The sequence below is a fragment of the Anopheles moucheti genome, chromosome 3, assembly GCF_943734755.1.
Source record: "Anopheles moucheti chromosome 3, idAnoMoucSN_F20_07, whole genome shotgun sequence".
Taxonomy (NCBI): Eukaryota; Metazoa; Arthropoda; class Insecta; order Diptera; family Culicidae; genus Anopheles; species Anopheles moucheti.
Window position 1 is genome coordinate 76,843,819 of NC_069141.1, and position 18,005 is coordinate 76,861,823.

Genomic DNA, 18,005 nt, shown 5'->3' on the forward strand with positions numbered 1-18,005 from the left:
TATAGAATCTATTGGAATTTACTGAGTACAGATCAGGCAACCATCTTGTAGCAACCCTTTTTATGTCCAAAATGTTATACTAAAGTAATGATTCTTCGGCTTCAGCCCTTTAGGGCCGATTGTGCTAACCTCACAATAATAAAGCAATCACTTTTTACACGATCTTCATCTTTAGATATAATTTAAAGCGACGTGTGATGTGGCCTTTACGGGCTTTTGTTTCACACTCTTGCTTTTTCTTTAATTTTCAACATAAATTAATTTAAATAACATAGTAAAGTAAGGATACATTCAATTACTAATAAACAGCTAGTGAAACTAGTTAATTAAATAGAACCATCAAATTTTCATACTTTTTTCAAAACATTATTCGCCTTTCCAAAAAAATGCGTTGCAAATGTTTTTCTTTTTTTGCATATTTAAAATCATGTCACTGATCAGGCGATGGTTTTTATCAGCCACTCGAACGTCGGATGTTTTTAACTGGTTAGGCATATCCAGTTGAGTTTGTGTTTTGTTGTGCTCCCAAAAACATCCACACACCTCCGAACCCAAAACCGGCTCTGTTAGGGACCGGTTTTTATTTAAAAATAATGTATGCCTTAGAACCTTTTTGCTGTGTGCCAGAAATCGGGCAGAAGTGTTTAGAGCTGCATACATGCAAGAGACAGTCAAACGCGACGCGATTTCAGTTTTGCTTAATCACGATGTTTATTTTGTATGTAGCAATATACTCAATGTTCGATGCAAGAAATACATGTTCAATATAACGGGTTTTTTGTTGTTGGTTTGCATTACGCTGCCTTAAATGTAACAAAACTTTAAATACGCCATTAACACTATAACGATTGATGAAGCGCTATTCTTACCGAATAATGTCGATGTTGCCTATCGTTGCCCTTAATTGCTTAGGTTGATATGCGTGGCTCTGATGCGTTGTAACATAAATATAACAAACTTTTAAAACAATTAAACAATCTGTCGTCACGTGCAGCCCTCGTGCTGTGAATTGCTATAAACATTATTTGATGTTCAAAGCATTGATTGCCAAATAAGGTCACAAACGGTAGTAATGCATCTCCTTCACCAGAGAGCTAATGAAGCACAGACAGATGTGATTTCGGTGTGTGTGTTCCGTATCGTTTGGGCGCCATTTAGGAAACAAAAGGATAGTTGCAAACGTTTGACCCGCAATCCCCCTTACACTAAAAAAGCGTCTATACTTTGGGAGAAACAATGCGTGATTGTCCCGGGAACTGTAACCGATGTAACTACTCCTCCACCGGTTGTTGGTAGTTCTTTTTGCGGAACGAAGCCAATCGCATCCGTTCAACCTGCAGTGCTTGCTCCAGCTCCAGCACCTTTACCTGTATCTCCATTTCCTTCGTTTTGGCCTGATGTACCGTCAGTGTGCCGAGATCGAGATCCTGCGAATCTTCGAGCCGCTGGCTACAGTCCTTTGCCGTGGCAACAACAATCCCGGTGGCTTGCGTAACGTTCTTCGATGCCGTACCGAGCGCCGTCAGGTTGGTGCTGGAGCGGGGCGCTTTCACGCGGCTAGCTACTACCAGTTGAGCCGTACAGCCTGCGATCTCCTGGGCGGCAACTACTAAATCCAGCTGATGTTTCGCTCCACCGGCAACCGTTTTGTTTGCCGCCGTGCTGTACATGGGCAGGAAAACGATTAGTAACGGCGGCGTTCATTTGTTGCAATGCAAGAGCGAACAAAACTTACACTAAGAAATTGGCTCCTTGGGCTACGCTCTTCGCCGCCGATATCAATCCCTCCGTCCATTGGTGGTTGCGCTTGTAGAATTCCTTCGCCGAAGCGGTTCCCTTGCCGAGTCCGACAATTTCCGATTGCAGCAAGCGGGATTTCTGCACCAATACTCTTATCGCTTGCATGAGACTCGTGCAGGCATCGAGAATCTTTTCATTCACCTCCAATTTTATGCCCGAATCGGAGGCACGGGATTTCGATAGCATTTCCTGCAGATGTGGATGTGGTACCGTGGTATTATTGCTTACGCCTGTGGGGTTTAATCGTTCAACTCAACCAACCTGAATACGCGATGCCGCCTCCTCTATCGCCTTATCCATGCTGCTCAGTTCCGACTCAACCATATCACCCAAATTCTCGGTGCCATCGGTTTGCTTGCCAAGATCCACGATCATCGTTGTTACCTCTTCCAGCTTCACCTTTAAATCGGTGATATGCTCGCTGACTGTGCTCGCTTCGCTCGTTTTCTGCAGCGATTGGAAGAGGGTCGTGATCGATTGGCCGAGCTTTTTCAACTCTTCTGCAATGCCTGTGGTCATAAAGCAGATATAAGTTTATGTTCTTCTACAAATAAAACTGTTCTGAAAAGGAATTTTGATTTTTTCCTATCGGTTTAAAAGGAAAGAAACGTGTAGAAAAATACTCACGAATAAATTAGTAAGCAAATAAGAATGAAGTGCATGCAGTAGAAAACGTTTTTTTAAACAGAAATAATAAAAATTTTATCATAATTCTTTTAAAATCATTAGTCATTGTGTACGAAAATAAAACTATTAATTTAATTTCATTTAGTTTAACTACTATTATAGGGTTCAGTCCAGTTCGAGTGGTTAAGTTGATGTCAATTCTGGATGCACTTTAATATGTCGAATGAAATCTCAAATCCTTCCCACTTTGGAACTTTTCATAAACAGGAACCAATTATTTAAAGATTTACTGTTTAAAGATTTGTCAATTCTCACACAACCGTGAAGTGTGTCAGTTGAGAATGTTTTAAATAGAATTGATTGAAATTAGTAATTGACCCAAAAAGTGATAAGAAAAAAGACTCTGATTCGACAAATTCTAGTTCTGCCTGAACAGTATTTAGAAATGGTTTCAGCTTAGCCACCTAAACTAGGAAATTCTGTTAGTGTTAAACAAAGTTTGCGGATACAAGCGGTAATGGAATTACCGTTTCTGGATTTTTTTTTCAAGTTGAAGTGGATCCACAACTGACTTTACGCATTCCACTTTAAAAGCAATCAGATATTATTCCAATTGCGCCACTTGTACACTTACACGCTGTTACTTAAATTTGAAGCTAACAACTACATCCAAGCCAGTTACAGAGAACCAAAATACTTACGTTCGCCGCTTTCAATGTTGGCCGATCGGTTGCATATGGTCATGCCCTGTACGTGGGCCGAAGCAAGCAGGTGAGCACCGCTAATAACTTTCCGTGCCAGCGATTCAACGTTCGTCGAATTATCCTTCAGGTAGTTCTCGTGCACCATCTTCAGCTTAGTGAGCACCTCCTGCAGCTCTTCGGCAATCATCAGGAAGTAGGTCGGCGTTCCTCCGGCACCGGGCATTTCATTCTCGCCGATGGCGCGCAGTGTCAACTTTTCCGACGATTTAATACACGCTTCCAGCAGTGTGCGGAGTGCCGTTTCGCCACTAATTTTACTATCGATCAAGGCGGTCTCTGTCGCGCCCAGTCGCGCGAGCGCGGCTTGCAGCTTCTGTTCCGTTTGCTCCTGTTGGTGAAGTAAATCTTGCAGATCAATTTCGATCGTTTCCTTTTCGGAAAGCAATCGTTCCATATTTGCATCTAGACTCTTTATGCGCAGGGCAGGAAGACAAAGAAATTACACAATATCCGGGTGCAACAACGAACCGTTGCAAAAAGGGCGGTAGAAACGAAACGAAAAAAAACGTAATTAAAATATGTTTCTGTGTTTACGCATACACACTTACGCAACAACACAGACGTACTGTTAACACATAGTTTATGAGGGTTTTGTTTGAATGCTAGCGCAAGATGAATGTTACTGTCAAGCACACCTGGTTTTGTGACGTAAAATGAGGTTGGGATAGTGAAGATGCAAATATGATCCAAAATGTGGTACACCAATGCTAATAACAACACACCACACCCGAATGATTGCCGGAAGGAGAGGTTGTGAACGGTTTTGTGCAAGCAATATTCTTGTCTGTAATGATCGTCACCACCAATACCTGATATTTCTCTTCCAGTTCGCGATACTTTGCATTTAGCTCCTCCAGTTCGTGATCCTTTTGCTCCAGAACGGATTTAAGGTCCTTTTCCAACGACTCAAAGTCGGCCTGCTTTTGGGAGGTTTCGGACTGTAGCATTAACAGTTGTTCCCATGTTTGTTGCTTTTCACCCGCTATCGAATCCTTTTCCGTAGCGAGAGCGGTCAGCTTTTCATCCATTTCCGTCTGCAACGAATCGAACCTAAGCAGTTCCTCCTGATGCGTCCGCTGGTATTCTGCCTCCTGTGACGCTTTGGCTGCTTCCAGTTCGGTGTAGTTTTGTTTGAGTGCATCATTTTCCGCCCGCAGTTGTTCGATTCGATCGGAAAGTTCTACAAACGAGGTTGAAAAATTACATTAGTACAATCAAATTAATAAACATGACAGTAACATAGTAAATAGTTTAGTAGTAGTAAATAGTAGTAGTTTAGTAGCTAGTAAATAGTAGTTTAACATGCTAGCTTGCTACAAAAGAATCAAACTTACAAAACAATCACGTAAAAGGTAAATTGCATTCCATATTAAATAAAGAATAATGAAATAAATTATCAGAAATGATTAAAAATATTACGTCAACATTGTCTGTAGTCAGTGGGTTAAACTGATGAAATAAATTTGATAACCAATGGGTAAAGTTAAGTCCTTAAACGCATAACCACACCACATATCGCTTACCCTGTGCTTTAAGTGAATTTTCGTTTACACTTTGCTGCAAAGACATTTCCTCCTTTGCGTACGTATCAGTCTTAAGCTCAAGCTCAGCAATCTTCCCCAGGCATTGCTCGTACTTCAAACCCAGCTCATCCTTTTCACTCTGTATCTCGGACAGCCGGCCTTCTAGCGTGCCCTTCTCGTTCGACAGGGTGTCACGATCTTGCTGGAATGTTTGCAGTTCACCCTCCAGCCGTTCCAGGCTGTAGCGAAGCTCCGCAATTTCTGCTTGGCGCGATGCTTCCATCTCATCGTAGCGACCTTGCAGTGATTCACACTTCTGCGTCATGTTCTGCAGTTGCTCGCTGATAGCTTCCTGCTCCTGTCGTGCGTCGTTCGAACTTTGCTGTAGGGCGTTCGCCACAAGCGCTTGCTTTTGCTCGAGCTCCTGCAGTTGGCATTGCAGTTCTTCCTTTGCTTTGCTCGCTTCCGCCGCCACTTTCGTTGATGATGCTAACTGTTTGCTAATTTCACCGTGCTGGAAAGTGTGGAAATATGGCCAGATTAATACGATGCAAATAGTAACGATTCTTCGAAAGATAGTCTAAATGATGATGTTCTTCTCAAAATGTTCCTATGTTCCTAACTAATTATTGGCATCAACACGTGTCCACTAAAATCCCCATTTTAAAACATTTCACCTACAGACACAAGCTAAATCGAGCATTTCTACGATCGCATGTTTCGTTTGCCGTGAAACTCAAACTTACTAACCTTTTTATAGCACATTAATCTGTACTGATCAATTTTCATCTTTAAAAGAAAATAATAATACAGATATCATCCCCATACGTGCATGCATTTAATAAAAGAGCAGAGTGAATTTGATAAAATAACGTATTGGAAACAACGATGGCAAAGTTTGCAGAAAACATCTCAAAAGTATTCTACATATCGTATTAAGGAACTTATATTAGTAATATTTACCTGACGCAGTAAGTTGACATGTTCGTCCCGTATCTGCGTGTACATTGTTTTTAGCTTTTGGAACTTTTCCTCACTGGCTTTCGCACGTTCCTCTTCCGCTTGTGCTCGCTCTGCAATGTACGGAAAATCGAATGAACAAGCTCCTGTTACGAAGGACATGAATTGCAATTCCACTTACGCTCCAGATTTGGTGCCGTTTGGGTACGCAGCTCAAGCTCCTCTTTTTGAAACCGTAGATTCGTTAGCTCTCCCTGGCTCTCGGTGAGCTGTGCATTAAGTGTAGCTATCTGGCCTTCCATACGGCACTGCACATCACGCTGCTCGATCGAAACCGCCTTCAGATGGTTGGACAATCGTTGCGTTTCCATCTGCAGGTGGCGTATGAGATCGTCCCGCTCCTGGATCAACCGCTCGAGCTCCATCACTTGTGCCACCGGAACGACCGGTGCGGCGGCCTGCTGATGGTGGCTGTTCACATGCGGTAGCTCCGGTATCGGTGGGGTTGCCTCGGCCGTATCTATTAGATTGTCAATCGCTGGGGGTTCCGGCTCATTGTCGATCGGATCGCTGTCGGGCATCACCACCACCGGCGTCTGGTAGTTGCCGAGATCGCTTTGCTGCTCGAAGTTGGGCGGTGCCTCCGGTAGCTTCGGTACGGTGATCAGGTTGACGAAATACTGCAAATTACGCGACTGGCCGTAGAATGATTTCAGCTGATGGAATAGCGTACCGAAACGCTGCCGATGACCGGTGAGCAGATCGGAGGGTAAGTTGGCGTGGAGTTTGAACATCACCCGCACAAGCATATCGTACAGTGGGTTCGAGTCCTGGATGCAAGGAATCAACGGTGCCAACCGGCACTGACCCGCCGACGTCATCGAGCTGACGCAGAACGTTGTGATGGAATTGAATACTGCAACCAGAAGGAGCGAAAGTGATGCAATGCACTACATTATTTGCTACACTACTACACCGCCACTTACTTGTCGCCTGCACCGCTACGATATCATCCAGATAATCGAATATCTCAACGGCAAGCTGGAAGCTGAGAATAGAAAGCAATCATTTGCAATGTAAGTTAACCATCATCAACACTTAAGCACAAGACACCTACTAAATGTTAATGTCTCCTTCGCCTATCTTTTCCAGATCGCCCTGGCGCAGCGAGAGGCTGCCCGGTATGCGCGGGTTGCGATCGTGAAATTCGAGCTTCGTCACCAGCAGCTTCGTGTAGTGCTTAATACAGATACCGTAGCCATCGGTCAGATGGCCCCATAGTTTGCCCGCCTCCAGCAGCATCGCCCGGTGCCGCATCGAATGTGCACAGCAGAGCGGGTGGCCCTCGCGCAATATCTTGTGCAGCAGATGGCAAAACTTCCACGCCACGATGCGATTGTCCTGTATCGGTTGCCGGATAGCGATGGCCCAAAACGCGTGGCCACCATTGCTGTGGAATGTGCCGATGATAGCGGCCCGGACGTGCTTCACCTTGATGGGCATTTCCACATTGCTGAGCGCTTTGGAAATACTGATGCTCTGTCGGAACGGGAGAGCGGAAAAAAAGGATGGAGTTAAACAGTTAATTTTCTGGAAAAGCGTTATATAATCCTAAAAAGGTTTATAATCACATTTGACGCGTGTTGTGGACAAAACCCCTACTTACCAGATTATAATACTCCTTATCCGTTAGCGACATGTTTACAGTCAAAAATGCTTTGCTTTACAAATAGTTCCGTGCAGAAATGCTTCGCTATAGGTACTGGGGAAGGAACACAAAATATTTACAATGTATGGATGGACAAAGCCCATGCGCTCACAAGTTCAGATCTCCCATACAAAAGACAATTTGAACGACATAGTTTTATGCACATATAAACCCAGCTCGCCTCCCAAAAACGTTGTCGCATTATGTTTACGTTGACACAAAATGTTGTGTTTTTCTACGGTTGCAACTTCAATAGTGATTACAATGTTAGTGGCCAAATGGAAACAACGAAAAGTTTTTGTTGGATGCCAGTCTTCATACTCTCGTGTACGTGCCCCTATTGCAATTGTTTGTTGTTAATTGCGAGAAGAAACGTGCGCATCTTCTATGTAGAACGTAACATTTAAGAGTGAAATTCAACGGTATTTGATTGTTTGTTATACCACAGACGCAATCAAATGATCACAAGGAGTAACAATGGTATTACTTTTGATATGATGTACTTGAGTCAGACTTCTGAGAGCAGTCATTCGTAGGGATCTTTAGTGAAGAATCGTTCGAATTATGAATTCGAGGTCTCAAAAGATGCTTGCAACTCTAACAAACCTTTCGAAAATCTTCAGCGATTTATGAATCTCTGAATATTTATCACTTTAGGCAGTTTTCCACAGGCGTCCACGTTTATGATTCCACGCATTCGGGGCCAGAAATTTCAGAATTTATCTTAATTGCGCTCAAATCCCAAAATTCATACTTGAATTTTTGTTCCTCAGATATCTCGAGTTCTGAAGATTGCCAAATGAAAATAATGTAGAATTTGAATTAAGATTTCGTAAGAGTCAACATGAAAGAATTTCTAAACTTTCAGAATTACAATATCACTCATTTATTGAAAGATGAATTAATCTTACTGCTTAGAACATTCATAAAGCTTCAATAAGTATATGTTCAGAGTTCAAATAATAGCACAACACTTGTTTAAAGCGAATATTGCACGTTGTATCACTTTTGTAACTGTACACATTCAAGGCTCTGTATATTTCACCAATAAAATTACGTTAACTGCCACAACGTAATGTATTTTAGCCAGCAAATAATAATGCAATCCTATTAAATCCCACGAAGTTTTTGTTTTATATTCTGCGACACTCCGCAAATGAACTTTTAATGCTAACTTTAGCACACATTCCGCACTCTAACAAACCGGAGCTACCAAACAAATGCCTGATAAATGATAAGGAAAGGCTTTATCTCCGTAAGGGTCCGTTACTACACATTGCGATCTGTTTTGGCCCGTTCCATCAACTGTCCACACGGCGGTCGGTGAATCACACCGGTCGGGCTTCAAATTATCATTCGCTTACGTATGATGGTTTAACCACAATCGGAAGAAAAAACGTATCTACATCCAAGTACGGAACTCACGGACTGCACACGGTTCACGATCGGGACGAAATGTGGCCGCCAATGTGTGTATTGCCCAGAAGTCGGTCGAAACAATCCGGAGCGAGTCGGGGGAGGGGGAAAAAACATTTTCACCCAAAAGGCCACCTGGCCAGCTGTATAATGCACAAATTAAATTAAGCATTGCCAATCACACCAGTAGCGGCGTGCTCTCTCGATCGATATGCGAGAAAGCATGAAGACCAAAAAAAATTGCTTAAAGCTTCAGAACGTTGCAGAGCGTTGGGCAGTGTGTAATCGGGATGATAGATCCTACCTCTTCCTCTTTGGCAACAGTCACCGCGAGGAACCGCCAAGATGATCCTGTCTGTTTCACTTTCAAAATCAATACTGAAGGGGCTCCAGTCAGGTTACCGCCGAAGGTATCCGATGTTGACCGCAACGTACGCCCTTGCCCAGCCCAGATAAATGGGCATATCTAATCAGTTTAACATTTCGATAGACGGGCGATAAGAAGAGTAACAAAAAAAAATCCAGTAGGTATACAAAACACTTTCGCACTGACTGTGTGTACACTGTTTTCAAACAAGTGTCCTCTCACACAAGTGTGTACGGGGTGTAGATCGGTGCATGTAGGTAAGGCGTTTTTATTGTTTTTCTTTGAGTCACCATAATTCTTCTATTCGATTAAGCATGAGTGTACGAATGCGGATACGGATGGATTTCTTTAGCTCACTCCGGAAACAGGCCCCAATGGACCTGTTGTGTGTCATGTTCTGAGCCCTCTCTTCCTTTTACCATTACTCACTGCCGAACCACCAAAACACACACTCACGTTCTTCTGGGAGCAGGTGTATCAGGTTTGGTGTGGATTGTGGTTTATTTATTTACGCAATGATCGATCGTTCATTGTTTGGATGGTAACGCATCTTTTCGCATGTTGGTTCTTAACAATTCCCGAATGATTATTGTTCTATGGTTATTCTGCTCTTTGGCTGTACAAACAATCACAGGGGGAGGGTTTTTATAAACATTTTTTTTCTTTGTGGTCAAGCATTTATAATTTATCTTTTTTTTAACATTTTTGATATTTTGGTTAAAAACTTTTATTTTTTTGTATTTTAATAGCAATAGACATTGTCACACATATTTTGGAGCAATGTTTCCATGATAGCAAAGACACTTGACATTGAGCTTGCTATTTTAAATACATCGCCAAATTGAATCTAATTTCAATTTTAAATTTAATCTCTAGCCTCTTAGTCAAGACAATTTACTGTGGGTGCTTCGAAACCATCTTTAACAACCTCAAGAGGTTTAAAGGCCGGCCATTTCTATGACTTTATTCAAGGATCTTAGATAAATTTAATGCACCGTTGGCATGTGCAATATTGGAGCTTGAGCCCAGAACCTCCTTATGGCACCAATATTGTAAACTCAAACAATTTCGCATTTGTTCTATACCGAATTAATGAAAACCTCCATGGGAAGCAACGTAAAAAACAACAGTTTTTTTCTTCGTAAAACTACTTTCTTCCACCCTTTATGATGTGGTATACGATATGCACTTTCCAATTGGCCACCTATAATGCTCGAGACCGGGGCATAGCTACCAGCGTACACACCATTCCTAACGAATGCATTTTTCTTCACCAAAACCTCCGCCAAACACTGCACCCGTCGGAGGGCAACAACAGAGAAAAGACCCGTGGAAAATGGGTGGATCTACTTTTCCCCCCCGAGGAGGGGGACCATTCGTGGAAGTTGTAGTGGAGTTTTCACACATTTTACTCGCACTCACCGATGCGTGGCAGTGGAATGAAAAGCCCACAGACAGAGACACACACAAGGAGAGATTTGATCCGATTCACTTTCTTGTGCGATCTTTGCGCTTAAACGGTTTCGATATAAAGCGATATTTACAACCGTTGCAACCGATCGATTAGATTTCAATTATGGCCAATTTTTTCCGAAAACGGGCAAAATGGACGCTGAACGAATTGAAGCTTAATCTTTCTTTTTCGAATAATAATCCAACTAAATAGTGCAACTTAAAGCGTGTTTTGTATGCCGGTGACCTTCGACAAAGAATGTCTACAACAGTGAACTCGCCGTGGGTCATATTACCCACATAGAAATTCGAATGTAACGTTAATGGAGTAAACCTCCCGGCGCATTATTCCACGCAATTAATGCTACCATTTTTAATCGATCGTCAACGGAAACTTCCGGTTCGGCTTTCATAGAACCGCACATAGGAAGCCGAAGCTTTCCGGTAGCATGAAGATGCCACTCCTCTTGCGGTGTTGTCGATGGGTGGACTAAACGGTTGCGGTCATGCTGGTGGCGAGTGTGGTGCCGGGGCGGCCGGACGGAAGTGTGCCCTTCTCTTTGTACAGCGCTTGTTTTACACACATGTTAATATTGTTTTGGTTCAAATGATATCAACAATACACACAGCGACCACTCGCTGTTGTGGTCACAGCGGAGATTCGTGTGTAAAGTGCGTGGTGTTAGTGTGCTGGGCGACAAAGCGTTTTGTGCATGCAGTGGGAATCGATGAATGGGACGATTGAGTCATCGTGTGTCAGGTGTTGCCCACATGTGTTTTGCGTTGTTGTGTGCTGTTGGTTTTGATGTACAGTAATACAGTGTAAGAGCATAAGGGCGGTTTCGAGGTTGAAAAAAAAAGAAACAAAAAGGAATTGAAAGGTGGACAAACACACTCCGCGGGAATGGGGGTTGCTAGGTTCTTGGAGGGCCCATTATTCATTTTCTATGATCTTTCGCGTAGCGCAGAATAATGACATACAGACAGAGACAAACACCACCATATGATATGGGACTGTAATCATACCAAATTTTTAACGAGATTTTCACGCTCAATCTCAACGGGAGACTTCCGGTGCTGCAGTACGCGCGGTAACGATAGCGATGCCATGCTCTTCTGCACTGAAACACACGCTGAAATTCGGCGACACTCTGTTGTATCACGTTCAAAGACTGAACAACTGTTACTATACGCTTGATTCGGTGGCCGATGATTTCCACCAAGTACTTGCACAGCGATCAGAACCTGTTAGATCGATGGTGACACCGTGACACTTCTCGTACCGAGCACCATACAACACTAGAAACTTCCACCAGAACGCACCAGCTGTTGTGGCTTTTGCGGAAGGTTCGGAACGATCGTGATCGTTTGGGATCGAAGCAACTGGGGAGGGAGGTTTTTTTATACCAACAAAAATGCAGTATCGTGAACCGATGGGGAATATAAATTTCCACGGACACAAACGCACGCTTGACGGTGGTGGAAATATTATTCCCTATCTATTGCACACCTTTCATACACATTTTCCATTGCGAAAAACAGCATAAGAACGGGTGACTGGCACTAGACGCACTCAACGACTCAACCGACGGGGATGCGAGCGTGGAATGAACGAACGAACCGAGGGCGTGTATGATTCGCAATGGAAAGCAGAGACGATCGTTTAGCGAGCAGCAACATTGCAGCTGCATCGGCTGCATTCGCGGAGGAGGGGGTGAGTTTCTATGTCAGCAGTACAATAGGCTGGGCCATGGAAGATACGCGTTGCAATCGTTTTGGTTTATCTCCAGCCAAAGAATGCTTTCATTCTTCTACGCCCACAGCCCCGGGGGCCAATTCCTTCCCATGTATGAAGCGATTGATCAGCAGGATCGATGTTTGGTAAACAAACTGCTACTGTATTCACCGTCATGTGTGCCGTTTCAGCTGCTGTTGCGCGTCACGATAACCACGTTCAATTATTTCGCCTGATAATTGATTTGAAAACGCACCAAAACATCACACGCTTGTAATTTGAAGAACATTTCTGTACACAAAACGAGATCCAACCGAAAAAGATGCACCGCCTCACTGTGGGCTAGTCGTGGGTCCTCCCGGTTGACGTGCTGGTAAACAATAACAAGGTGGGAAAATGGTGCACAGTATGGTTGTTCAATGGACATACGAGTGTGTAAACAATGCAATAAAATTAATACATATATAGTATTAGATTGTATAGAATGTATTATTGTATAGATTGTAAAATAATACGATGTTTGCGGTTGAAAATTGAGCCTATTTGTCATTTTATTTATGAAATATCAATTTTTGTATGCCACAGTTCTAGCATTACGTAAGTTGTAGATAAATGATTGATTGTTTTGTAAATCTCTGTATAAGATTATCATTAAATGAAGAAAGCGTTATAGATTATACAAATAAACTCTCTATTTTATATGCAGTCATATTAACGCATCAGCAGAGTTGGCACGGCAGCTACTGTATCAAAATTTTCACTCCGATTGTCAGCTGCGCAGTGTTTACATTGGGCATTTCTTGCTTGCAACGTCATTTCTAATCGGTTTTCGTTTTTGCAAAATAAAGCAAGCTCTCGCGTTGCCAATGCAGTGTAAAAATAGTGTAATTATGGTATTGTAAACCATCCTCGGCTTGGTTAAATGAACGCTCCGTCTTCCAAGTGAGTATCTGCTCTCGTTTTAGCAGTAGAAGCTAAAATGACCAGCCAACCAATTCACGATGAAAGCGACATTAAGAAGCAGACTCCGGACTGTGAAATGGGCGAAGCTAATGGCGCACGTCCCAGCCAAACCTGGCACCATATGTTGCTGTATCCATCGCCTTCCTCCTCGCAGCTGTCGTATGTCTCCGAAATCCAAACGGATGTCGGTAGTCAACCGTCGACACCGCTGCAACAGCCGATGCGCCACGCACCATTCGGGGAGATAGACGAAAGTGCCACCAATTACGATTCGGGCAACTTCTCCCTATCCGAATCTGGTGGCAAGGAAAAGCTCACCATTGCCACAGCGAACACGGGCCACGGAGACATGCATCAGCGATTCGTTCAGCTAAACACCGAGCTTTATCAGACTAAAACCGAACTGCTCACGTACAAGTACAAGTGGAACGAAATACGCAATGAAATTGAGCTTGGATTGAGTAAAAAAATTGACAAACTGTTGGACGAAAAGAATGAAGTGGAAAAGGAGCTAGAAGATGTGCGGAAGGAGCTGGCCCGCCTGAAGGCACAGCCATTGGATCATAATGGGCGCGAGCTACTACGCATCCGTTCGGAACTGGATGGTGTGAAGCTTGACCTAATATGCAAAGAGCAAGCAAACGAAAGTTTGAAGCAAACAATTGTAGATCAGCACGTGGAAAAGGAGAATCTCGCCATAAAGATAAAAGCCCTGGAACATCAGCTGTTCGATGGCCGCAGTGAGATATGCGGCGTAAAATCAACGGAAAGATGGTACAGGGATGAGTTACATCGTTGCCAAAATGAAAATGCCAAATTAAAGGAGTCGTATGGCTCGTTAGAGAAGCTGCTGTGTAAAGAACGCACCGAAAAGGGAACACTCGTTGAAACAGCACGACAGGAAACATTGCGTTTGCAGTCTGAAATAGAGGGCTTACAGCAGGAAGTAAGCAGGGCAAACCATCAGCGATCGAAAGCAATGCAGGAGATTGAAACAAAACAGCTAACGGAAGAGTTAACCACGAGTATCAACACTTCAGTAAACCCTGTGCCAGATTTGCTGGAAAAGAATGAGCTTCTGGAACAGCAAAATGAAGAACTCCATGCCGTACTTTGCCAACTTCGCGATTCGTTACTGACACAGCGGCAACAGTTCGAAACACTGTCGAAAAAGGAACAGGAAGCCCTAAAGGACATTGTCAGCCTTAGGGAACATCGGGAATCTGACAAAAGCCAAATTGAAACACTTACTGCGCAGCTGGCGCGCGAATGTTTCACCAAACGACAGATAGATGTCAGCGTGGAGAAGCTGAAAGCGCAGTTGAAAGTTTTATCGATAAACTTCTCCACCCGCGATTGCCAACGGTCCGATGCGAAGGAATGCGAATCGCTACGTCAACGTAATCACGACCTACAGGAGCAGTGTAATCGGTTAATTAACGAACAGCAGCAGCTAAGGGCCGCGTTAACCATGTGCACGGAAAAAACGAACCTAAAACAGGACGAGATGCTGTTGATGGAGAACTTCCGGTGCATACAGTCGAAAAATTTAGATCTGGAGCTTAAACTAGGTCAGTGTGTTAGCGTTGGTGGCGATGGTGTCGATGGAACCGGTCGTGGAATCCCCTCGATAGATATGGTTAAAAGAAGCGAACAGACCATCAGAACGCTCAAACAAGATGTACAGGAGTTGGAACGAAAGCTGTTTCCATCTCACCCAGAACATAAGAAGCAAACCAACGAAAAAAGACAAAAATCATTGTGTCCAAAGCATGGTTCTAAATGTTGGGAAAATGTATCATATTCCGAGCGTACCAACGAGGAGGAAGATGTGGAAATACGTAACTTACGTATAATGCTGAAAGCGATCGAAAGCGAAAACCGTCGTCGCATGAAGCGCTATGAGCTGAACAACAGGACACTGCTGAAGAAGGTGAAGGAACATGCGCGCGAGCGGAAACAGGCCGAACAGCGTGTTGAGGAACTTTCGAAGGAACATGCGAAATGTGCATCGCTGCGCTGTGAGATGTCATCGGCCCGCGAACGCTGTCTGCTGATGGAAGCCGATGTGGAAAGCTTCAGACAGGAAGCGGCCACACTGCGCTCGGAGAAAGATCGATTGATCGATCTGCTCGAGAACAACTGTCTGCTGACAAACGATGGTGACATTTGGGGTTCGCTGAAAAGAGCCTTCAAAGAGCTGCATGAGCTGAAACGTGCACGGAAGGAAAATGTTCGACTGCACGATGAGCTGCAACGCGATGCGGCCAAAATCGTACAGCTGGAAGCTTCCATCGCGGAATGGAAGTTGGCGGCTGATGTACTAACGGCGGAAGCCGAAGACGTTCGCTTTGAACTGACGGAGAAAGTATTGCAGTTGGAAGAATCGCAACGTGCACTGTCCAAACTCACCGGAGAGAACTCGTCGCTGGAGCAAACTGTTTCGATGGCGGGACTGAACGAAAAGCATCTCACCGAGAAGCTGCACGAGCTGAACCAATTGGTGCGGGTGCAGGAAATTCGTCTCGAGACGGCAAACGAGCGGTTGAAGCTTTACGAACAGTCGGAAGCAATGATTGTGGCCGCGAAGGATACGTTCTTTACCGATCTTCAATCGCTGCAGGATGCAATTCTGCTGGAAAAGCAAGAGAAGTACGAACTGGAGGAAGAAGTGCGCGAACTGCGGCAGACTATGGTTAACGCGGTTGGAAACAGTTTACAGGTGAGTTTTTGATAACCTTGTGTGACAACACGAGTTTTTTTTTCTAAAAAGGGGTAAATTTATATGTAACGAGAAATATCCCTTCTTAATTTCACAGAATTTCAATCCACGGAATATCTCTGCCGAAGGAAGCGGACATCTATCCGCTGCAGTACTGAGTCCAGAGGGGCAATCCCTGTCGTTGTCTTGCACCAGCCTGGACATCGATCAGCTGTGTGCACTCGTAGAGCAAAGTTCCCAAACACGCAGCTCGCTGCAACCGCTGCACGAATGCGTCTCCTCGCTGAAGCAGGAAATGGACAATCTTAATTCCGTTTTACAACTCGCTCACCATCAACCACAGCAGCAAGCACATCAACAGCTACATCATCGATTTCCGCTGTCCCTGATGGATGAGCTAAACGATGCCACCAACGGTCGGTATGGGAGTAGATGAGTATAAGTGTAAAAGAGGGAAAACCAGGATTCCTGGTCGAACTTTCTGCTGTGGAAGAAGTAGGAAGAAAGTACAATGACATACAGTTGCGTAAAACGTTGGCGGGTGAAATCCTGCTTCTTTTTACTTCTTTATGAAGTAACTTTATAAATTAATAATTATTTACTGTCCTGGAATGTAAGCTTCTCGCCACTAACAGTCATATTCGGATCGAATGTCTAGTCTCAAAGCTGAATTGTACTTAAATTAGTGCAAACTCATCATTATTATCTTGAAAATTCCTTATCCATGAAAATGTTAGCTTAAACTGTTCGGATTAGTTTCGAAAAAAGTAATTTTATTTGATTAACCAAACGCTCTATCATGTATCATGCATCGTTGTGATAGATAAGCCTGCATGTAGGTTTTTGTTTCCTTATCCAATCAATCATCCAATCCTAATGCATTAACTTCTAGTTTTGCGAAAAACAATGCAAATTAAACGGGATTCAATACCGTGTAAGATAATCACGTCCATTCCGTACAAATACATGTGATGCATATTTCTTACCAGCATTCATTAATGCCCTTGTCCCTTGCAACAGGCAACCGAAGATATATTGCTTGCAAAAATAGATGTCTATTTTTCTAACTTTCAACAAGGGTGAAAGTTGTGTTAAAGTAGTTTTCAGCAAGTGTTGCCAAGCGGGACGAAGAAAAAGGAACAGCTTCAAAAGAAAAATAATGTTTCATAGAGTAAGGGAAGGGAGTAGATAATAATATTATTAATAAGAACCATTATAAAATATACACAGCAATTGTTAAAGTAGCGATACAAGCTACACAATATTACAGAAAGGAATACCAAATACGGTACGCTATAAATCAGGAAAAAGATCTAAAGTATAACACAGTCACATTAATTGCAAACATATAATAACCATCTATGTGTATAGGTATGTCAGTGATTACGTTGTATTACTTGCAGATATCGTTTCATCACAACCTTCCGTATGTTTCAAACAGCTTTTATTGTTAACCTTTTGTTCCATTAGCTTATGCTTTTGAGTTCCTTGACGTATATATTCCTGCTCATTTCTAATGTTAATTTATTACACATTTCTTTAAGAAATTTTGTTATCCAGCGTGAAAACAACTGTGATGGGAAGGATTTTGTTTAATTTATTTACTCATTTCATCACCTATTTACTAACCGCACACCAGTGTTGACAGCATTATAAGTATGTTAAGTATCCAGATAAAAAAAAAACAGCAACAGTGCACAGTGATGGTAGTTACACTAGAAATCTGTTCGTAATTGCTCAAACATTGCAAATTGGGTCAATAAAGCCAATAAAGTGTGAAATAATTATACAAAAAGTATGGGAATCAGTCTAGTCAAATAGATCCGTAGTTCTTACCATGACCGTCCGCAATCTCTCAGGTTGAAGGTTGATTTGTGAGCAGTGATGACGGTAGGGTGGAAACGGTATCAAATAACCGACGTTGGTGGCATAACGCTGCCCCTCCGTTTCGATCATACGAATGAGTGA

General features: G+C 43.1%; 2 protein-coding genes across 5 annotated transcripts; one reads left to right on the plus strand and one right to left on the minus strand.

Moving 5' to 3' along the window:
- Positions 1-697: 697 nt before the first annotated feature.
- Positions 698-12,566, minus strand: LOC128303692 (huntingtin-interacting protein 1-related protein). 4 transcript variants are annotated; one of them, XM_053040737.1, is made up of 12 exons: positions 12,524-12,566; positions 7,341-7,436; positions 6,792-7,213; positions 6,661-6,722; positions 5,856-6,590; positions 5,678-5,787; positions 4,715-5,228; positions 4,001-4,371; positions 3,129-3,600; positions 2,062-2,309; positions 1,736-1,989; positions 698-1,662 (listed from the first exon to the last, which is right to left on the minus strand). In XM_053040737.1, the coding sequence occupies exons 2-12, from the start codon at positions 7,371-7,373 to the stop codon at positions 1,272-1,274; spliced, it is 3,612 nt and encodes a 1,203-aa protein (XP_052896697.1). In that variant the 5' UTR covers positions 7,374-7,436; positions 12,524-12,566; the 3' UTR covers positions 698-1,271. The 4 variants fall into 4 exon arrangements, with proteins under 4 accessions (XP_052896697.1, XP_052896699.1, XP_052896696.1 ...); XM_053040739.1 differs by lacking the exon at positions 12,524-12,566 and adding an exon at positions 11,644-11,770 and having other exon boundaries at positions 3,129-3,519; XM_053040736.1 differs by lacking the exon at positions 12,524-12,566 and adding an exon at positions 11,644-11,770.
- Positions 12,567-13,307: 741 nt separating this feature from the next.
- LOC128302101 (coiled-coil domain-containing protein 18-like) lies at positions 13,308-17,801 on the plus strand. The gene is made up of 2 exons (XM_053038830.1): positions 13,308-16,037; positions 16,135-17,801. Exons 1-2 carry the CDS (start codon positions 13,332-13,334, stop codon positions 16,471-16,473), a joined length of 3,045 nt encoding a protein of 1,014 aa, XP_052894790.1. The 5' UTR covers positions 13,308-13,331; the 3' UTR covers positions 16,474-17,801.
- The last annotated feature ends 204 nt before the right edge of the window (positions 17,802-18,005 follow it).